We start from the raw sequence: 20159 nt of genomic DNA on the forward strand, positions 1-20159 counted from the left end.
ACATAGAGAAATGGTGTTGTCGGCCTGTTTACTTCTCAGCCGGGAAAGTCTCACCATCCCGTCCCACCTTCTGCAAATTGGCTTCAAGTGTCCAGTCACGTTTTTGCTTTGTGCCCTCTGGTGTTCAAAACCTAACGAACACTGGCAGCCGGTCAGAAGGGGACCCAGGAAGCCTCTCAGAACCATTCCGAGAATATGGCCCGTCTTCAGGCTGCAGCTCTGTACCGTCAAGGCAGACAGAGGGACGCAGGCCCACGTTCACTCCCGGCTGCTTCTGCCTCGACGAGTTTCTACTTGCGTTGGGCTGAGTTGCGCTGTCATCAAAGAGACCCTATATAGGAGACAGAACTCAGTCATTCAAACCACTTTTTTTCAATCTACTTTTTATTAGCTTTCCGTTTGGTTTGTAGAGGGAATGATACATCAGAACATTAGAAATAGTATTAGAAGGAAGAGCTGGTTATTTACTACAGAGAAGCAGTCTAAAGCCTCCTTTACTAGCAAGATGCTGACACTCCAGCTCACCTCTGTGGCCCATCTCAGGCTGGGGACTCCCCCTGCTCCAGCCTCAGTGTGATTCCATGTGTGGACAGGGAAAGCTCATCTTCCTAGAAACTGAGATACAGCATTCGAAGTCCTGGGTGGGGGAAGTGGGACAGTGCCTTCAGGGAAAGAGGAGGAGGGGCAGGCCTCTTCCTGACCTCTCTAGGTATTGCATGAGCTCCAGGGACCCCCGGTCCACTCCCCTGTGAGCAGTGAGAGCAGGGGCCAGAGGGAGACCAGAGGGCAGTCACATTTGTTCTTTCTTGGGTGGTGGGTGTCCACCAAACCAACAGACCAGGCAGCGGTGAGACCAGGTGCTGGTGAGACCAGGCGGTGGTTAAGACCAGGTGGTGGTAATACCAGGCAGTGGTGAGAACAGGCGATGGTGAGAACAGGCAGTGGTTAAGACCAGGCGGTGGTGAGAACAGGCGCTGGCAGTGGTGAGAACAGGCGGTGGTGAGAACAGGCAGTGGTGAGAACAGGCGGTGGTGAGAACAGGCAGTGGTTAAGACCAGGCGGTGGTGAGAACAGGCAGTGGTTAAGACCAGGCGGTGGTGAGAACAGGCGCTGGCAGTGGTGAGAACAGGCGGTGGTGGGAACAGGCGGTGGTGGGAACAGGCAGTGGTGAGAACAGGCACTGGTGAGACTAGGTGGTGGTTAAGACCAGGTGGTGGTAAGACCAGGCAGTGGTGAGAACAGGCGGTGGTGAGACCAGGCAGTGGTGAGAACAGGCGGTGGTGAGACCAGGCAGTGGTTAAGACCAGGCGGTGGTGAGAACAGGCGCTGGTGGGAACAGGCAGTGATAGCAATGTTGGTAGCAGTGTAACACCTTGGCTTGAACTTGATCCTGTCTTTTTCAATGCCTCTTATGGAAAATCATAAATTAAAAATGTAATAAAATAGCCCAACCCTAATGAAAAATTTAGATCTAATAGTTTATATTTCCTCCCTGTGTATAACTTGATTTTATCAGCATCCTTTTATTGAAGCGACATTAACCTTAGCAGTAGGGAAAGTAGAGGTCTGTGACACAGATGCCTCAGAACCTGCAGATTTCAGTTAACATTTAAAGCTGGGCCCTTTCTGTGTTTTTGTTTTTGTTTTTGAGATGGGAGTCTCACAGTGTCGCCCTGGCTGGAGTGCAGTGGCACGATCTTGGCTCACTGAAACCTCCGCTTCCCAGGTTCAAGTGAGTCTCTTGCCTCAGCCTCCCGAGTAGCTGGGATTACAGGCACCTGCCACCACGCCCAGCTAATTTTTTGTATTTTTAGTAGAGACGGGGTTTCACCATGTTGGCCAGGATGGTCTTGATCTCCTGACTTCATGACCGCCCGCCTCAGCCTCCCAAAGTGCTGGGATTACAGGCATGAGCCACCGCGCCCAGCCATGCCCTTTGTTTTGTCCTGGAAAGATGTGTTTGGTTTGCTCATGGGCTGTAATCCTCAGATAGTAACATCCCTACCCCTGTTCTCTGTCCCAAGCTTGCTAATCCCAAAATATCCAACCCAAATTCTAAATCCATCATCTTCCCAGATTCCTGTCCCCACACCGAATGAGAATTAATCACTCACACGTTCTTCCCGCCGTAGCACATAACGTGCACTTGTGTTTAGGACATAGTTCATCCTGTTTTATACTAGTTAGATGTGTACTTGACTCTCTGCCTACTGTATGATGTCACCTTGAGAATTTGGACCAGATCCTATTTTTTGCCTCCCACAACGCACAGCAGCTTATATACTCAGCACTCAGTGAACGTTGATTCAGCCGAGTTGATGTCTGTTTGAGAGCTAGAGTAGGTTGTTCTGTGTCTGTATCTTGTGTTCTTAGTGTTTTTCTAGACTTTTAAACTTATTCTTTCCTTGCAGAGCCATGACCAGGCGAAGACAATACGGAGAAGTTGCTAATCTCCTTCAGGGTGTGATGAATGTCCTGGAACACTTCCACAAGTATATGGGGATTCCACAGATCCGGCAGCTTTCTGAAAGGTAAACTGTCCCCGGAGGAAAAGTCCATGGGGATTCCACAGATCCGGCAGCTTTCCGAAAGGTAAACCGTCCGCAGCGGAAGTGCTCTTGCTTTCAGAAAAGGACCTGGTGCTAGGAGGTGCTTAAGCACTTAGCTCAGCATGTTCACTGCAGAATCCTACTGTGTGAAGAAACCTCAGATGCTACCTGATCTGACTCTGTCTGGTGCAGGCATCCCCCATGATACCCCTTCCCGTGTCTTCTAAAGCTGCCTATCGTAGATAGTTGCAGTTGTGTATATGGACAACTCTCAGCTGTCCCCATTTGTGAGGGAAACTGTTCTAGGTATCTATTTCTTTGTAACAAACCAGCACAGAACTTAGCAGCTTAAAACAATAATTGTTTTGCGTGTATAATTTGGCCTGGCTCAGGGGACCAGCTCATCCCTGCTCCGTGCAGCATTAGCCGAGGCAGCTCAAGAGGGACTGGAGAATGCACTGGCTCCCTCTCATGGCTGGCACCTTGGTACTTGCTGTCAGCTGGGAGCTCAGCCAGGCCTGGGCTGGGATTCTCTGTTGTCTTCCACGGGCTTCTTGGACTTCCTCATGTTAAGGTGGCTGGTTCCAAGAATGAGCGTCACAAGAGAAGCAAGCCTGGGAAATTTCATAGCATCACTTCTACCGAAGTCGCAAGGCTGCTAAGATTCAAGAGGAAGGAACATAGTCTTCTCCCATCCACTAATGCTAACGGGAGGAATGTCAAAGTCACATCGTTACAAAAAGCACGTGGGATGGGATAGATTGCTGTGATGGTCTTTAGAAAATACAGTGAGCCATGGCCGGGCCCTGTAGCTCACACCTGTAAGCCCAGCACTTTGGGAGGCCGCGGCAGGTGGATCACCTGAGGTCAGGAGTTCGAGACCAGCCTGACAAACATGTTGAAACCCTGTCTCTACTAAAAATGCAAAAATTATCTGGACATGGTGGCGGGCGCCTGTAATCGCAACTACTTGGAAAGCTGAGGCAGGAGAGTCACTTGAACCTGGGAGGCGTCAAATATATATACAGATGAAGCCTAAGTTCCCTTTACCTAGACCTCAGAATCCCATTATTCTCTCCAGAGGTGGTAACTGTTATCAGTTTATTGGATATCGCTCCGGATTTTTATGTATGTATTTACATAAATCTATAGTTTCAGTTAATGGTTTTGGTTTTGCTTTGTTTTGTTTTAACTAAATGGTTTCATACCTTACGCTTTATTCTAAAAACTGCTTTTTGTTTTCAACCACATGTATTTTAGATATTTGTTTTTCATGTCAGTATGTATAGACCTGCTTCATTCTCTGGAATTTTTTAGATTTTTTTTTTTCACATCAGTGTGTATAGACCTGCTTCATTCTCTGGAATTTTTTAGATTTCTTTTTTCACGTCAGTGTGTATAGAACTGCTTCATTCCCTGGAATTGATGCACAGAATCCCGTAGTATAACATGCCACAGGTATAGCACTAGATCGTTTGTTTCTAAATCTTAAAATATGCCCCCATTTGCACATATGCAAGTATTTCTCTAGGACAGATTCTGGGTTATAGGTTTATATACATTTAAAATTTTAGTAACTACTGCCCATTTGCCCTGCAGCGAAGCTTTGTATACTTGTAGTACGATCTGTGAATTGTGAGAGCACCTTTCCCGGCACCCTCAGCTGAGAGCACCTTTCCCGGCACCCTCAGCCACACGTGATGTTGTTGTTCTTCATTTTCATCTCTCTGATGGTTGAAAACGGTATCCAGTTCCTTTAATTTTCATTTCCCGTGTAGCTAGTAAGATGAGTGTTTTGCTTTGTTTTTCTGAGACAGAGTCTTGCTCTGGTGCCCAGGCTGGAGTGCTGTGGCGCGGTCATCGCTCGCTGCAACCTGGAACTCCTGGGCTGAAGACATCCTCCTGCCTCCACCTCCTGAGTAGCTGGGAGTACAGGCAAATACCACCACGCCTGGCTGAGTAGCCGGGAGTACAGGCAAATACCACTACGCCTGGCTGATGTTTAACATTTTTCTGTAGAGGTGGGATCTTCCTGTGTTGCCCAGGCTGCTCTTGAACTCCTGGGCTCAAGTGATCCTCCTGCCTCATCCTCCCAAAGTGCCGGGATTACAGGCGTGAGCCACTGTACCAAGCCCCAGTTGTATTCTTCATCTGAAGACTCCTGCGTTTCTCATACCCTGAGAAATTATTCTCCTTTATTCCTTTCTTTGGGTAGTCTCTACAGCTTTGTCTCTGCATTCTCTCCTCATAGAATTCTTGTTACATGAACGTTGGAGCTTCTAGATCTGCTGCCATGTCTCTTAATTTTCCTTTCATGCTTTCCGTCTCTCTGTCCTTCTGAACTGCTCTCTGAAAGAATTCCTCAACCCAGTCTTCCTGTTTTAATTTACTCTTCACTTGCATCTAGTCTGCTATTTGGCCCAGCTGTTGAATTTTTATTTTAACAATCCAGCTTTTTAATTTCCAGCATATCTAGCTGATTCTTTTCTCATGGGCATAATATTCTCATATATCTCCCACAGAATAGAAATTACCTGTATGTTAAAGCGCTGGGCTGCCTGTTCCATTTCTCTGTCGCCGGTGTAAGATCTTCAGTTTGTTCAGCGTGGCAATTCTCTCTCTTTAGCATTTCTCAAATGTTTGGTGATTCTTAGCTGAAAGCTCATTTTTATTGTATTCATTGATTTTTTGTGACCAAGTCTCACTCCATCACCCAGGCTGGGGTGCAGTGGCACGATCTCAGCTCACTACAAGCTCCGCCTCCCGGGTTCAAGAAAGTCTCCTGCCTCAGCCTCCCGAGTAGCTGGGACCACAGGTACCCACCACCCACACCCACCACCCACGCCCACCACCCACGCCCAGCTAGTTTTTATATTGTTAGTAGAAACGGGGTTTCACCATGTTGGCCAGGCTGGTTTCAAACTCCTGACACCTCAAGTGATCCACCGGCCTCAGTCTCCCAAAGTGCTGGGATGACAGGCGTGAGCCACCGCGCCTGGCCTCGTTTTTATTTTTGATATTCTCTGTTAGTCTGATCAAGAATGCTCTTTAGCTGCTACCTGCTCCTGGGCGAGAAGTGGGAATTGCTGCTTGGCCAAGTGTTATCACAGACAGCTCTTCCAAAGTGAGGGGTCCAGACCTGGAGAAACCTACCAGATGGGTGTCCCAGCAGCTGATCTCCTTGGCTCGGAGGCTCCCTGGTCTTCCTGGGTGTTGGCAGCCCCTCTGGCTACTGCTAAAGTTCTCAGACCCAGAGGCCCACCTCTGCCACCTGGCGTGAGCATTCACGGTGTGGGTACAGATGTGGACAGCGGCTGATTCCTCCTATTGCAGGGCACAGCATGCCCTGCTGGCAGCAGACCAGGGCCCCATCCTGCTTCTGGTATCACCACCTTCATGTCTTTCATTTTCAAGAAGCATTTTTGGGCAGTGATTTCCTGTCATCCTTCCTACCAGGAAGTCCTCAGGCTTCTAGTCTACCACTTTTCTTGCCTGGATTTTGATTTTTATGAAAATCTTTTTCTTATTTCTAAGGTTTCGGGGCATCAGTGTGCATCTTGTCATGGAAATGCCAAAGAATATTAGGGAATGTTGGAGCAGAGCTTGGCAGAACACTAGGGAAACCGCCACCCTCTCCCTCCTCCTTCCTACCCCTCGAGGACACCTGGAGCCGGCTGATCGCCTTATCAGACTGGACTGTGAGGCAGCCAAGAAAGCAGGCGAACAGGACTTTATGAGCTGCGAGAAGGAAGGAGCTTGGATGGAGCAGGCAGATTTGCTGTCAGCAGATGAGGGAGGAGGAGGAAGGCAGTCCCTCCTACCCCTGCTCTCAGGATGATTCAGAGTTGATCTCTTTCACATTCATTTGTTCTTTTCTTCATTTACGTGACAGATATTTACCCTGCATTTTCTACATCCTAGGCCCTGTGCTAGGGGACTGAAGGCACAAAAATAAGAAATACACACTCTCTGCCTTCGAAGAGTTCACCATTTTTGTATGGAGAAGAAAGACATTAATAGAAGATTCCAGCGTAACAGATGTAACAAAACCATGGTATATGCTGTACAAGGCATAGCAGGATCTCAGAAGAGGAACTGATAGGCTGAAGCAGGGGCTGAGGGCAGGGGGCATAGACAAATTCCATTTTAATCGGAATCTTAAAAGAGTGGGTGGCATCTTACCAACGTGACAGTAAGTGGGGAGAGAAGGAAGAGGGAGCCTCAAGGAGTTTGGAGGCAGCAGAGGGAGATAAGGCTGCGTAGGTAGATGGGGTCAGGTTTTATATACCTTGCTAAATATTTTTTATTTTGTGGACAGTGAAGGATTTTAAGCGTTGGGGGGCATGATCTCACTTGTGTTTTGTAAAAGTCTAGTGGATTACAGAGGTACAGGAGTCTGGATAGTAGGAGTATGTTCTGGATTAGAAAAGATAAGACCCTTATCAGGCAGTGGCCACGCACTCACGGAGATGTGTGTGGGAGCCGATCTCCAGTTGGTGTAAAGGAGGGGGTTGTGCATGGCAGGAACATGAGAGAACTAACTTTTATTTGGCAGAAACCAGTGTAGGGATTCATTAATAACTCAAAATGGATCTATAGCTAGATGTAAAACCTAATTCTAAAACTCTGAGAAGAAAACAAGAGCAGATCTTCACAGCACTGAATTTGGCAGCAGTTTCTTGGATATGACACCAAAGTCCTAGGCAACAAAAGAAAAACATAGATAAATTGGACTTTATGAAAAATTTTAAAACTTGTGCATGGAAAGACACTATCAGCAGGGTAACATGGCAACACACAGAACGGGAAGAATATTTCCAGATCATTTATCTGATAATGGATTAGTATCTAGAATATACAAAGAATTCCTAAAAATCAGCAACCAAAAGCCGAACAACTCAATTAAAAAGCAAGCAAAGGGTTTGAATAAGCGTTTCTCCAAAGAAGATATGTAAATGGCCAGTAAACGTGAAAAGCGCCCCCACTGGGCTGTGAGGTGATACTGCACCGTGGTTTTGACTTGCATTTCTCTAATGGGCTTTTTAGTTTGATGTAGTCACACTTGTTTCTTTTTGCTTTTGCTGCCTGTACTTTTGGTGGGCTCTTCGCTTTTCAACACTTTTCCAGAGAGATAGTTTTAAAAATTTGAAGGAACTTCGTATTGACTGTTATAATCACATTCCCTTAAAAATAGAAAATCCAACATTCTATGAATATATTTCAGCGCTCCAAACGTTCATTATCACGTAGGGTTGCTGCAAACACAGGAGGATTTACTTTTAGTTCATTTCACAATCTCTGTTTGCAATAATTTTGTGTAGATTAATACAGAATATGTGCTATTAAGTAACACTAAAAAGGCTGGACCTGGTGGCTCACACCTGTAATCGCAGCACTTTGGGAGGCTGAGAGGCTGAGACAGGCAGATCGCTTGAGCTCCGGAGTTCGAGACCAGCCTAGGCAACATGGTGAAACCCTGTGTCTACCAAAAATACAAAAAGTGAGCCGGTATGGTGGTGTGTGCCTGTGGTTCCGGTTACTCGGGAGGCTGCAGTGGGAGAATCACTTGATCTCCGGAAGTGGAGGCGGCAGTGAGCCGAGACTGTGCCACTGCACTCCAGCCTGGGCAAGAGAGCAGACTCGTCTCAGGAAAAAAAAAAAAGTAACACTAAAAAGAGCCAAGAGGAGACAGCTTCTTATTTTCAGTGCTTGACTAGAATTGTTTTTTTAAGAGGTACTGAAAGTTTGAGAAAAGTCCAGACTTCTTATTTTTAGCATCCTTTCTGGTGAATTTTCTTCCCTTATGTTTACGTGGTGGTGGTAGAACCATCTGGAAATGATAGGAATAGCTATTTATTGTGAGGGGCGGGAGATGGCAGGCAGGTTACTACCCTCTGTATTGCTTCCGTTTCTCGAATTTACTGTCTTGCTGTCTGTAAATTGTAGAAGTCATGTGAAAAGTTGTGTTCTGAAATCTTTGCCTGCACGTTTGAAATGGAAGTTCATGAGCCTTGATTCAAGCATAGCTGATTCTTCCAACTACCCTTCTGGCAAATGCTTCCATGCTTGCTGTAGTGTTGAAGGAAAGAGTTTTTTCTTTAGTGTCTTTACATTTCAAATCCTCCTGGCCTAAGCATGCCCATGACAGTGAATGTTTCTAGTCATCAGTCAGTATTTCCCAACAAAGAACGGAAGATTCTTACATTCTCTTGAAAACCGTGAAACTCTTGAACTAAAATATATTTTTCACAGCCATTTCTAACCTCTTATAACTGTGAGAAAGCCTTAGCAGGTCTCATGGTGGAGTGAAAAAAGAACTCAACCTGGAAATGGACAGGCCTGCCCAGCTCATGATTTCTGAATGACTAGGAAATCAGTTGGTGCAGTGGCTCACGCCTGTAATCCTAGCACTTTGGGAGGCTGAAGTGGGCAGATCGCTTGAGCCCAGGAGTTTGAGACCAGCCTGGGCAACATGGCAAAACTCCATCTCTACAAAAAATACAAGAATTAGCTGTGCATGGAGGTGCACACCTATAGTCCCAGCTACTCAGGAGGCTGAGAGAAGGATCACTTGACCCCGGGAGGTTGAGGTTGCAGCGAGCCACGAATGTACCACTGTACTCCAGTCTGAAGAGAAAGGAATGACTAGGAAATCTTGATAGTTCAGCACATATATCTGCTTTGCTGACGGTTATCAGTAGAGCTACCTCTTTATAGTAGGAACTTTTCATGGTTAGAAGAGGAAGGAGTTTAAAGGAATGAGGCCAAAGATACATTCTTTCAAGTCTGTTGACTTCTTTCTAGAATCCTATTTAAGCAATTGATTATGAAGACTGCAATTCACATCTCACCCTGAAAGTGCATGGGATTGAGGTTTGGGTCTGTAGATACCATCAGTGATGTCTCTGAGGGAATGGGTGCTCTTTCATCTGAATCATTGATAGCCACTTCAAAAACTGCTGTTGGTAGAGGCCGGGCGCGGTGGCTCATGCCTGTAATCCCAGCACTTTGGGAGGCCGAGGCTGGCAGATCACCTGAGGTCAGGAGTTCGAGACCAGCCTGGCCAACATGGTGAAACCCCATCTCTACTAAAAATACAAAAAATTAGCCAGGCGTGGTGGCAGGCGCCTGTAATCCCAGCTACTCGGGAGGCTGATGCAGGAGAATCACTTGACCCAGGAGGTGGAGGTTGCAGTGAGCCGAGATTACACCATTGCACTCCAGCCTGGGGGACAAGAGCAAGACTTCATCTCAAAAAAAAAAAAAAAGAAAAGGAAAAAACCTGCTGTTGGAAACATTGACGTTTATATGCAGAAGTGTATCCTTCTGCTCCAGGATTAAGCACACATCTAACCTGTAGCCACCTGTGAAGCCAGTCAGCACCGTAAGATGGGTGTTGTGGAATAATCGGCACTGGAGAGGACATGGAATCATCTAGTATGGGCCGCTCGCCCCACCCTCTTATTTCACAGCTATTCGAAGTTGTGACCCACGGAGAGGAAGTGACATGATTACGCGGCTCACTAGTCACATAGCCAGGTCTTGCCCATCTCAGGAGGTGACTTTGAAAATGAAGAACTTGGCAAGGAGGTCTACACATCAGAGGCTGGTCATTTTCCCTCTTTTTTGTCTCTGGTGATAACACGTGCTGTCACAGGCTGTGGTTCTCCTCAGAGGCTGGTCATTTTCCCTCTTTTTTGTCTCTGGTGATACCAAGTGCTGTCACAGGCTGTGGTTCTCCTTTCTGCCGCCTCAGTTTCAGAGTCACCAAGAATATGGAGTAGGGAGTAGTTCGGGCCAGAGGCAGAGCCGGGCCCACCAGTGTCACTGAGATGGTCAGTGGTCCTGAGACTGTGACTGTGGGTGCTCTGGCCAGTGGTGGCACTTCCCCTGTGAAGAGAACTCCTTCCTCTTCTAACCATGAAAAGCGCCTATAAGTTCCCTGTGGCTTAGGAGGGAACTGGTGCTGTCTGTGTGCTTCCAAGGAGGAGGTAGGAACACAGGGTCCGCGCCTCTGGAAGCTGTCTTGTGACCTGGCACCACAGGAGGCTGTGTGCTGCCTCATGACGTGAGAATCACGAGAAGCTCCGAAGTACAATTTTATTCTTTTCTCTCATGTCACAGTTCACACGCAAGGAATGTCTCCCATTGTCTATTGGACAGCTCTAGGTGTATGGCCCTGATTCCGATCTGGAGGTGGGGGCTATTCCAGTAATAGCCTCATCTGGATCATTTCTGGCCCCCTTGAAAACTGACTCAAAAGGCTACAAAGCCACCTCTAAGAGTGATTTTAAAAGTTTTGAAGATAGTGGAAAAACCTTGGAAGGTATTTGGAATAAGGTGTAATTATAACCATGCCACAGAAAAAACAGACTGTTTTGGGTCACGCCTATCCCCTCATTTGAAAAGAAGATCTCAGCAGGTTGCCAGACACTCCTTAGCAGCCAAAGACATTGTGGTTTTGAGCTGTTGGCTATTTCTAGAAACTTCATAAAGTTGATTCTGAAGGAGCAGGGTGGAGACCAAGAATGGAAGTGTGCTCTTTTAAGGCATTTTTGGCAACCAGACGGTATTTGCCTCAGGCTCAGGAAGTCCAACAGGGCCCGAGAGTCTTGCTCCACTCTAGCTCTGCTAGGCTGGCTGGTGCAAGGTGGCCGCCAACATCAGGCAGCCGGTGGGGGATGCAGAGAGTGTGATCGATTGTGGGGTGTGATCAAATGCAGGGTGTGATCGATTGTGGGGCGTGATTGATTGTGGGGCGTGATTGATTGTGGGGGCGTGATTGATGGCGGGGGCGTGATCGATGGCGTGATCGATGGCGTGATCGATGGCGGGGGCACGATTGATGGCGGGGGCACGATCGATTGTGGGGGCGTGATCGATTGGGGTGCGTGATCGATGGCGGGGGCGTGATCGATTGGGGTGCGTGATTGATGGCGGGGGCGTGATCGATGGTGGGGGCACTATCGATGGCGGGGGCATGATCGATTGTGGGGGCGTGATCGATTGGGGTGCGTGATCGATGGCGGGGGCGTGATCGATTGGGGTGCGTGATCGATGGCGGGGGCGTGATCGATGGTGGGGGCTTGTCGATGGCGGGGGCACGATTGATGGCGGGGGCACGATCGATTGTGGGGGCATGATCGATTGGAGTGTGTGATCGATGGTGGGGGTGTGATCGATTGGGGTGCGTGATCGATGGGGGCGTGATCGATTGTGGGGGCGTGATCGATTGTGGGGGTGTGATCGATGGCGGGGCGTGATCGATGGCGGGGGCGTGACTTGATCGCGGGGCGCGATCCACAGCTGCTTTCCGTCCTAGCCGCTTCTCCTTTCTGCCCTTGCATTCAAGTCCACACGTGGTTCTTGAGCTCCTAGTACACTCGCAGCCACTGTTGAGTACCGGCCTCCCCTTTCTAACTGGTTTTCCTTGCTGTTCCATTTTCATATTCACAAACTTCTGAACTTAAATCATCAGTCAGTGGCCCTCACTTTCCTTTAGCAGTTCATTTTGTCACTTATATCTTTTTGTTTTTACTATAGAAGACATTCTCTTTGTTCATTTGTTTAAAAACTTATGAGCTTGTTGGTTTCTGGATTAACAAGAAACCCAAAACACTACAACTACATGGATGGAACTGGACTTGATGTGAGATGAAATCAGCCAGACCCAGGAAGACAAACTCCTCACGTCCTCACTCGTATGTGGGAGCTGAACATTTTCAGAGCTGAACTCATGGAGATAGAGAGTAGAACGATGGGTCCCAGAGGCTGGGAAGCGTAGCAGGGAGGTGGGGAGAAAGTGGGACGGCTAATGGGTACAAAAATAGAGTTAGAATGATCAGATCTAGTGTTTGGTAGAACAGTGGGGCGACTACAGTTAATAATTTATTGTATATTTAAAAATGACTAAAAGATTGGAATTGGAATGTTCCTGACACAGAGAAGTAACAACTTGGGGTGGTGGATACCCCAGTTACCCTGATTTGATCATTATACATCATATGCCTGTGTCAAAACTTCACAGGTACCCTATAAATGTATCTATAATGATTATATACCCATAATAACTTTTTACAAAACACCCTGAAACACTGTGGAGCCCTCTTCCCATTCTGCACTCCAGGAGCAGGACAGCGGTTATGCCAGTAATCCAAAAGGGATTTATTTGTTGTTGTTTGTTAGTGTTTTGTTTGAGAGCCAAGGTCTCGCTCTGTCACCCAGGCTGGAGTGCTGTGGTGTGATCATAGCTCTGTGTATCCTCAAAGTCCTGGGCTCAAGAGATCCTCCCGCCACGGCCTCCCGAGTACAGGTGTGTGCCACCACACCTGGGTAGTTTTTATTTTAGTTTGTTTTTTTGTAGAGACTGGATCTCTCTAATGTTGCCCAGGCTGGTCTTGAAATCCTGGCCTCAAGCGACCCTCTCACGTCAGCCTCCCGCATGCTGGGATTCCAGACGTGAGCCACTGTGCCTGACTAGATTTATATTTGATGCGGATGTGATTCTGTAACATTTTCCCACAGCACAACTACCCCCCAGTGGAACTGTGTAAAGATTAACACATACGACCTCAAGGAAAGGGTTGGCCTAGAAGAATTTTGGGGATGTAGAAGATTCACCCTGAGAATACCTTGGGTGTCTAGGTCCTGCTCGTCAACCTGCCACTTAACTAGTGTGTGACCTCTGACCTCGTGGACGTCCCTGGACCCTTCCTGGCCTTTCTGGGAAGACTTCAGCCCTTTTGACCCTGTGGATCGGTGTGTAGTGACGTAAGGATATTATGCCAGGTGATGATGTGTTCTCTCTTCCTCGCAGAGTGAAGGCTGCGCAGACTGAGTTAGGACAGCAAATCCTGGCCGATTTTGAAGAAGCGTTTCCTTCCCAGGGCACCAAGGTACTGCTCTGTGTTTCCCTGTCTTTAGAGATGACCGGCATCCTTGCCGAGCTTATGCCCACCCCGGTTACCACGCGGTTGTCATTCCCGTCGTGCCCGCTGGCAGCTGCAGATCCGTCTGCTGCAGATCCGTCTGCTGCAGGCTCAGGGTAACGAGACCATCCTGGATTTTAAATGTCCCAAGGTGGTGGCAGTTCCTCCTCTGTTTCCTTCCAGCCTCAGAAAGGGAGGATTTGTTTGGGCTTAATTTAATGTAGGTCAAACCTTCTATCTTGTCTGCCCTGTCAATTCCTTTTTTCTCATAGCTGTATTTTAAAAAAATCCTCATGCCGCAGTGTTTTTAGGATTGTTACGTAACTTACTGGTTTTGGTTTGGTGAAAAGACAACTGGGCGGAGCACCCACCGGCTTATGTGACTCTCGGAGTGACACAGTGAGGAGCCTCCCTGTTAGCGGCCGTAAGCCTGCTCTTCGGAATTAATGCCCTTGAGCGCTCTGGTAGCAGAGCTGTTTGTGTTGTGTCTGCAAAGCCCACAGCATTTCACGTGGGAGCTGCTGGTTGCACTTCTCGTGTAACAAGCTTTCTCCCGCTCGGCGGTCATCCTGCTTGGGGAACTGCTTTTAGCTCCACCCTTCCAACTGCAGCAGATGCCGTCTTTATACCTAGCGTGTGTCGGACAGGAAAGAACCATACAAGCCCTTTTCTCTATTATTTGAGCTATTTCAAGAGAAAGAATTGTTCAAGGCAGGAGCATACTGAAGCATTCAGGGGCAAGGAGCCTGACCCTGCTCTGTGGGTGGAGATGGGGACATTACTGATCCAAGGAACATTTCCGGCGTCTGCTCTGTAATTCAATAACTGGAAATGCCTTAATTCCTTTTTCTTTGTGTTCCATAAAAGAAACATAGGAAGTAATTGGGAGTAGCGGCCCCAGCTTTTGCCCCTCACTTTCTATAGGAATTCCGCTCCTGATTTTAATGTCTTCACATTTTATGGCTGTCTGCTAGTAATCAGATGCTTATTTGTAAAGCACTTTTCTTGGAGAACCTGATATTCCTTAGTCATCTGATGTAACTGCAGGGAGGGAGTAGATATTAGAAAGCCATTAGTCCTATTTATTACATGAGGAAAATGAAGGCCAAAGAAGTAAAAAAAGATTGTAGGGATATTCGTTCATGAGAAGCACTGGGCGCTTCTTAGGACAAGGTTAGCTTCACGTGTACTCAGCTGCCCATTTTAGGGTTTTTTTTTTTTTTGATGGAGTTACACTCTTTGGCCCAGGCTGGAGTGCAATGGTGCCATCTCAGCCCACTGCAACCTCCACCCCCTGGGTTCAAGCAGTTCTCCTGACTCAGCCTCCCAGGTAGCTGGGATTACAGGCACCTGCCACCATGCCTGGCTAATTTTGTATTTTTAGTAGAGACGGGGTTTCTGCGTGTTGGCCAGGCTGGTCTCGAACTCCCAACCTCAGGTAATCCGCCTGCCTCGGCCTCCCAAAGTGCTGGGATTACAGGCGTGAGCCACCGTGCCCGGCCACCCATTTCAGTTTCTAGAAATTTCAGGAAGATGTGGATGAAGCCCATCTTTATTATTTAGAAGAGACCTACTTTATATATTTTTTCCCAGATACCACTGGGCAGATGAAATTAAAATGGTTCTGACAGCATACCTCCCTTTTCTCTCACGTAGTGACTTCTTGTTTGTGTGTGTGGTTTTGTTTTTGTTTTTGTTTTCTTTTTTTGAGATAGAGTCTTGGAGTCTCACTCTGTCGCCCAGGCTGGAGTGCAGTGGCGCGATCTCGGCTCACTGCCAGCTCCGCCTTCCAGGTTCACGCCATTCTGTTGCCTCCGACTCCCGAGTAGCTGGGACTACAGGTGCTCGCCACCATGCCCGGCTAATTTTTTGTATTTCTTTTTAGTAGAGACGGGGTTTCACCGTGTTAACCTGGATGGGTCTCAATATCCAGACCTCATGATCTGCCCGCCTCAGCCTCCCAAAGTGCTGGGATTACAGGCGTGAGCCACCGCACCTGACCTCGTTTTCTTTTTTCCTTTTTAAAGACTATGGACTTCTTTTAAAGGCCCTGTGTTACTATTTCTATTTCACAAACGGGAATTAAGATTTTAAAAAATAAATGGGAATTAAGATTTAAAAAAATTTTTCCAACGCAACCTAGTAAACTCTTTGTAAATGAAAAATCTGAACATGCAAACCCGTAGGTTTTGGCCTCTGTGACTTCTCTATGGGGTCACTTTCATCCTGAAGCAAGAATTGAGAAGTTAGGGTGTTCAGCGGATGACATAAAAGCCACTCAGCATGGAGTAAGTCAACATTTTAACAATTTAGGTCTCAGGCAGCTTATATCACACTTTAGAAGCAGTGGAACTTCAGTTGAGATGGATGGAATTGGAAAGAGTTGACAAAAAATAAAATAAAGATTTAGAAGAACCTTACTCATCACCTAGAGTCGATTGTTTTTCAGGTGAGGCCGAGTAAGTGTGTCGAAGCTGCATGCACGGCTCTTTAGCCAAGCCAGGGGTAGATTCCAAGTGTTCTTTTCAGTGTAGTCTACTTAGTCGGCACGTTCACTCAGTGACCAGTCTGAGTAAAACTTGGGTCACAAAGACCTTCCCATCATGACGTGTCAGTCCAGCCCCCGTTACCTTTCCAGTGTTCATTCAGGCCAGTATCACAGGGTTTTCTCTTTGGCTGCCTTTCTAGGTGGTTCACTATCGTGGAGCACGTGTCATGGCTTGGAACCTGGTTTTATGTGTTAAAGGCGACCACACTATTTGGCAAAAACATAGCACTTTAAGATCAGGAATCCCAGAGATTGGAGTCAGGGAAATGTGGCACATGTGGAGAGAGGCCGGTGGCATCCCGACTCTTGGGAGAGAGGCCGGTGACATCCCCACTCTGAGGAGAGAGGCCGGTGGCATCCCCACTCTTGGGAGAGAGGCCGGTGGCATCCCCACTCTTGGGAGAGAGGCCGGTGGCATCCCCACTCTTGGGAGAGAGGCCGGTGCATCCCCACTCTTGGGAGAGAGGCCGGTGACATCCCCACTCTTGGGAGAGAGGCCGGTGACATCCCCACTCTGAGGAGAGAGGCCGGTGACATTCCCACTCTGAGGAGAGAGGCCGGTGACATCCCCACTCTGAGGAGAGAGGCCGGTGGCATCCCCACTCTGAGGAGAGAGGCCGGTGGCATCCCCACTCTGAGAGAGAGGCCGGTGGCATCCCCACTCTGAGGAGAGAGGCCGGTGGCATCCCCACTCTGAGGAGAGAGGCCGGTGGCATCCCCACTCTGAGGAGAGAGGCCGGTGGCATCCCCACTCTGAGGAGAGAGGCCGGTGGCATCCCCACTCTGAGGAGAGAGGCCGGTGGCATCCCCACTCTGAGGAGAGAGGCCGGTGGCATCCCCACTCTGAGGAGAGAGGCCGGTGACATCCCCACTCTGAGGAGAGAGGCCGGTGACATCCCCACTCTGAGGAGAGAGGCCGGTGGCATCCCCACTCTGAGGAGAGAGGCCGGTGGCATCCCCACTCTGAGGAGAGAGGCCGGTGGCATCCCCACTCTGAGGAGAGAGGCCTGTGACATCCCCACTCTGAGGAGAGAGGCCTGTGACATCCCCACTCTGAGGAGAGAGGCCGGTGACATTCCCACTCTGAGGAGAGAGGCCGGTGGCATTCCCACTCTGAGGAGAGAGGCCGGTGGCATCCCCCACTCTGAGGAGAGAGGCCGGTGGCATCCCCACTCTGAGGAGAGAGGCCGGTGGCATCCCCACTCTGAGGAGAGAGGCCGGTGGCATCCCCACTCTGAGGAGAGAGGCCGGTGGCATCCCCACTCTGAGGAGAGAGGCCTGTGGCATTCCCACTCTGAGGAGAGAGGCCTGTGACATTCCCACTCTGAGGAGAGAGGCCGGTGGCATTCCCACTCTGAGGAGAGAGGCCGGTGGCATTCCCACTCTGAGGAGAGAGGCCGGTGGCATTCCCACTCTGAGGAGAGAGGCCGGTGACATTCCCACTCTGAGGAGAGAGGCCGGTGGCATTCCCACTCTGAGGAGAGAGGCCGGTGGCATTCCCACTCTGAGGAGAGAGGCCTGTGACATTCCCACTCTGAGGAGAGAGGCCGGTGGCATTCCCACTCTGAGGAGAGAGGCCGGTGGCATTCCCACTCTGAGGAGAGAGGCCGGTGGCATTCCCACTCTGAGGAGAGAGGCCGGTGGCATCCCCACTCTGAGGAGAGAGGCCGGTGGCATCCCCACTCTGAGGAGAGAGGCCGGTGGCATCCCCACTCTGAGGAGAGAGGCCTGTGACATCCCCACTCTGAGGAGAGAGGCCTGTGACATTCCCACTCTGAGGAGAGAGGCCGGTGGCATTCCCACTCTGAGGAGAGAGGCCGGTGGCATCCCCACTCTGAGGAGAGAGGCCGGTGGCATCCCCACTCTGAGGAGAGAGGCCGGTGGCATCCCCACTCTGAGGAGAGAGGCCGGTGGCATCCCCACTCTGAGGAGAGAGGCCGGTGGCATTCCCACTCTGAGGAGAGAGGCCGGTGGCATTCCCACTCTGAGGAGAGAGGCCGGTGGCATCCCCACTCTGAGGAGAGAGGCCGGTGACATTCCCACTCTGAGGAGAGAGGCCGGTGGCATTCCCACTCTGAGGAGAGAGGCCGGTGGCATTCCCACTCTGAGGAGAGAGGCCTGTGACATTCCCACTCTGAGGAGAGAGGCCGGTGGCATTCCCACTCTGAGGAGAGAGGCCGGTGGCATTCCCACTCTGAGGAGAGAGGCCGGTGGCATCCCGACTCTTGGGAGAGAGGCCGGTGACATCCCCACTCTTCGGCCTCTTCAGTGGTGTCTTCTGACGTCAGAGACCAGTGGCGTTCGAACTTTTAGGTCTCTTTTAGTTATGGTTTGCAGAAAGTCCGATTTCCCATGATCATTACTGCCTGTTTCCCAAAAGATCTCATTGCAGATTCACAGGGTAGTTTCCGTGTCTCCTGCTGTAAAACGAGTGTAAGGATTGCGTCCTTGAGGAACAACAGGTAATGATGGGTCCATCCACAGTGGAAAGAATGAGCGTAAAGGAGCAGGAGAAGACTCACCGTGCGTAGAGACAAGAAGTAGCGGCTGTGAGAATCCACGAGGTTTAAAGGTGGTTTCTGGCTTTTAATCTGGTACATGTTGTTTGTTTTACCAGAGACCCGGAGGACCCAGCAATGTTCTACGAGATGCATGTCTGGTTGCTAATATTCTAGACCCCAGGATCAAACAGGAAATCATCAAAAAGTTCATTAAACAGCATTTGTCAGAGTATCTAGTACTTTTTCAAGAAAACCAAGATGTAAGTATTGACCAAATGAGATCAGATGTAACCTTTGAATTTTATTGAAAAATGAATGCTGTCAAGCCTGCTGATTTAGACTTCCTTTTAGTGTGACTGTCTTCCAGTGTTGATTGTTGAGCTGTGAGTCCTAGGGGCTGACTTTATAGTTCTTAAGTCTTTTGAGGTCACTGACCCTTTGGAGAAATTCAGAAACATGCACCTGTGCATAAAATTCTGCTTATAGTTTCTGGAAATGTATAGACCCCTGAAGGCCAATCATGGACCCCAGGTTAAAAACCTCTGGATTTTTTTTTTTTTTTTTTTTTTGTGAGACAGAGTTTTGCTCTTGTTGCCCAGGCTGGAATGCAGTGGTGCGATCTCAGCTCACTGCGACCTCCGCCTCCTGGGTTCAAGCGATTCTCCTGCCTCCCCCTCCCAAGCAGCTGGGATTACAGGCGCCCGTCACACCTGGCTGATTTTTGTATTTTTTAGTAGGGACGGGGTTTCTCCATGTTGGTCAGGCTGGTCTCGAACTCCTGACCTCAGGTGATCCGCCCGCCCTGGCCTCCCAAAGTGCTGGGATTGTAGGCCTGCATCACTGTGCCGAGCCAAAAACCTCTGGATTTTTAAGTAAAAGATCAAGTAAAAAACATGGCCTAGATTCTTTAAAACCATGAGAAATACGGAGGTTGGTTCCATTTTGCTTGGCTCTGTGTTTTTGCTTGTTTCCTTAAACTGCCAGTTCTACTTCTAACCACTGGGGTGGTTTTTGATCTTCACCTTCACCAGGTTGCCTGGCTGGACAAAATCGACAGACGCTACGCCTGGATAAAACGCCAGCTTGTGGACTATGAGGAGAAATACGGCCGCATGTTTCCACGTGAGTGGTGCATGGCTGAGAGGATTGCGGTGGAGTTTTGCCACGTGACAAGGTAGGTGCCAGTTCTCTACTGGTTTTGTTGTTCGTCGAAGTTTCACCGTCAGTTCCCCAGTCTCTAGTGGTTCCACGTTGTCCTGTGGATTTGGTGCCACCTCCAGACCTCACCAGATGATTGATGCCATCCTCGTACCCAACGGTGGCCCCACCGGCTGCTCCCTCTGCCCCCGTCTTTGCTCTGGGACTTTCCTTGGTGTAGTTCTTGCCTCAAGCAGTCTCTACCTTCTCCACCAACTCAAGGCTTGTCAACCAGCTTGACTTACAGCGATTCCTCTACCCCACGTTTTCCCCAGTCGATACCGCGTGTGTCAGTGTGCTGTGTGTGTCCCATCATCGTTTTTATTTTCTGACTTGCTAGATAGATAGTTCCATAGAGACAGGGCAGTATCTACTTTAATGACATAGCAGACACTGAGGAAACTTGTGTTGAGTGAGTTTCCCACTCCCAGTACGG

General features: G+C 48.9%; 1 protein-coding gene across 5 annotated transcripts in view; it reads left to right on the forward strand.

Annotated features, from left to right (window-relative positions):
• Nucleotides 1–20159, forward strand: part of VPS53 (VPS53 subunit of GARP complex) — a 174305-nt gene that overhangs the window by 58342 nt on the left and 95804 nt on the right. For all 5 annotated transcript variants that reach the window (XM_050763531.1, XM_050763532.1, XM_050763533.1 and 2 more), the window contains 4 exons: nucleotides 2412–2531; nucleotides 13366–13444; nucleotides 18643–18786; nucleotides 19558–19700. In XM_050763531.1, the coding sequence (XP_050619488.1) occupies nucleotides 2412–2531; nucleotides 13366–13444; nucleotides 18643–18786; nucleotides 19558–19700 (486 nt within the window). The remainder of the gene's footprint in view (nucleotides 1–2411; nucleotides 2532–13365; nucleotides 13445–18642; nucleotides 18787–19557; nucleotides 19701–20159) is intronic.

The sequence above is a fragment of the Macaca thibetana genome, chromosome 16 (genome assembly GCF_024542745.1).
Source record: "Macaca thibetana thibetana isolate TM-01 chromosome 16, ASM2454274v1, whole genome shotgun sequence".
NCBI lineage: Eukaryota > Metazoa > Chordata > Mammalia > Primates > Cercopithecidae > Macaca > Macaca thibetana.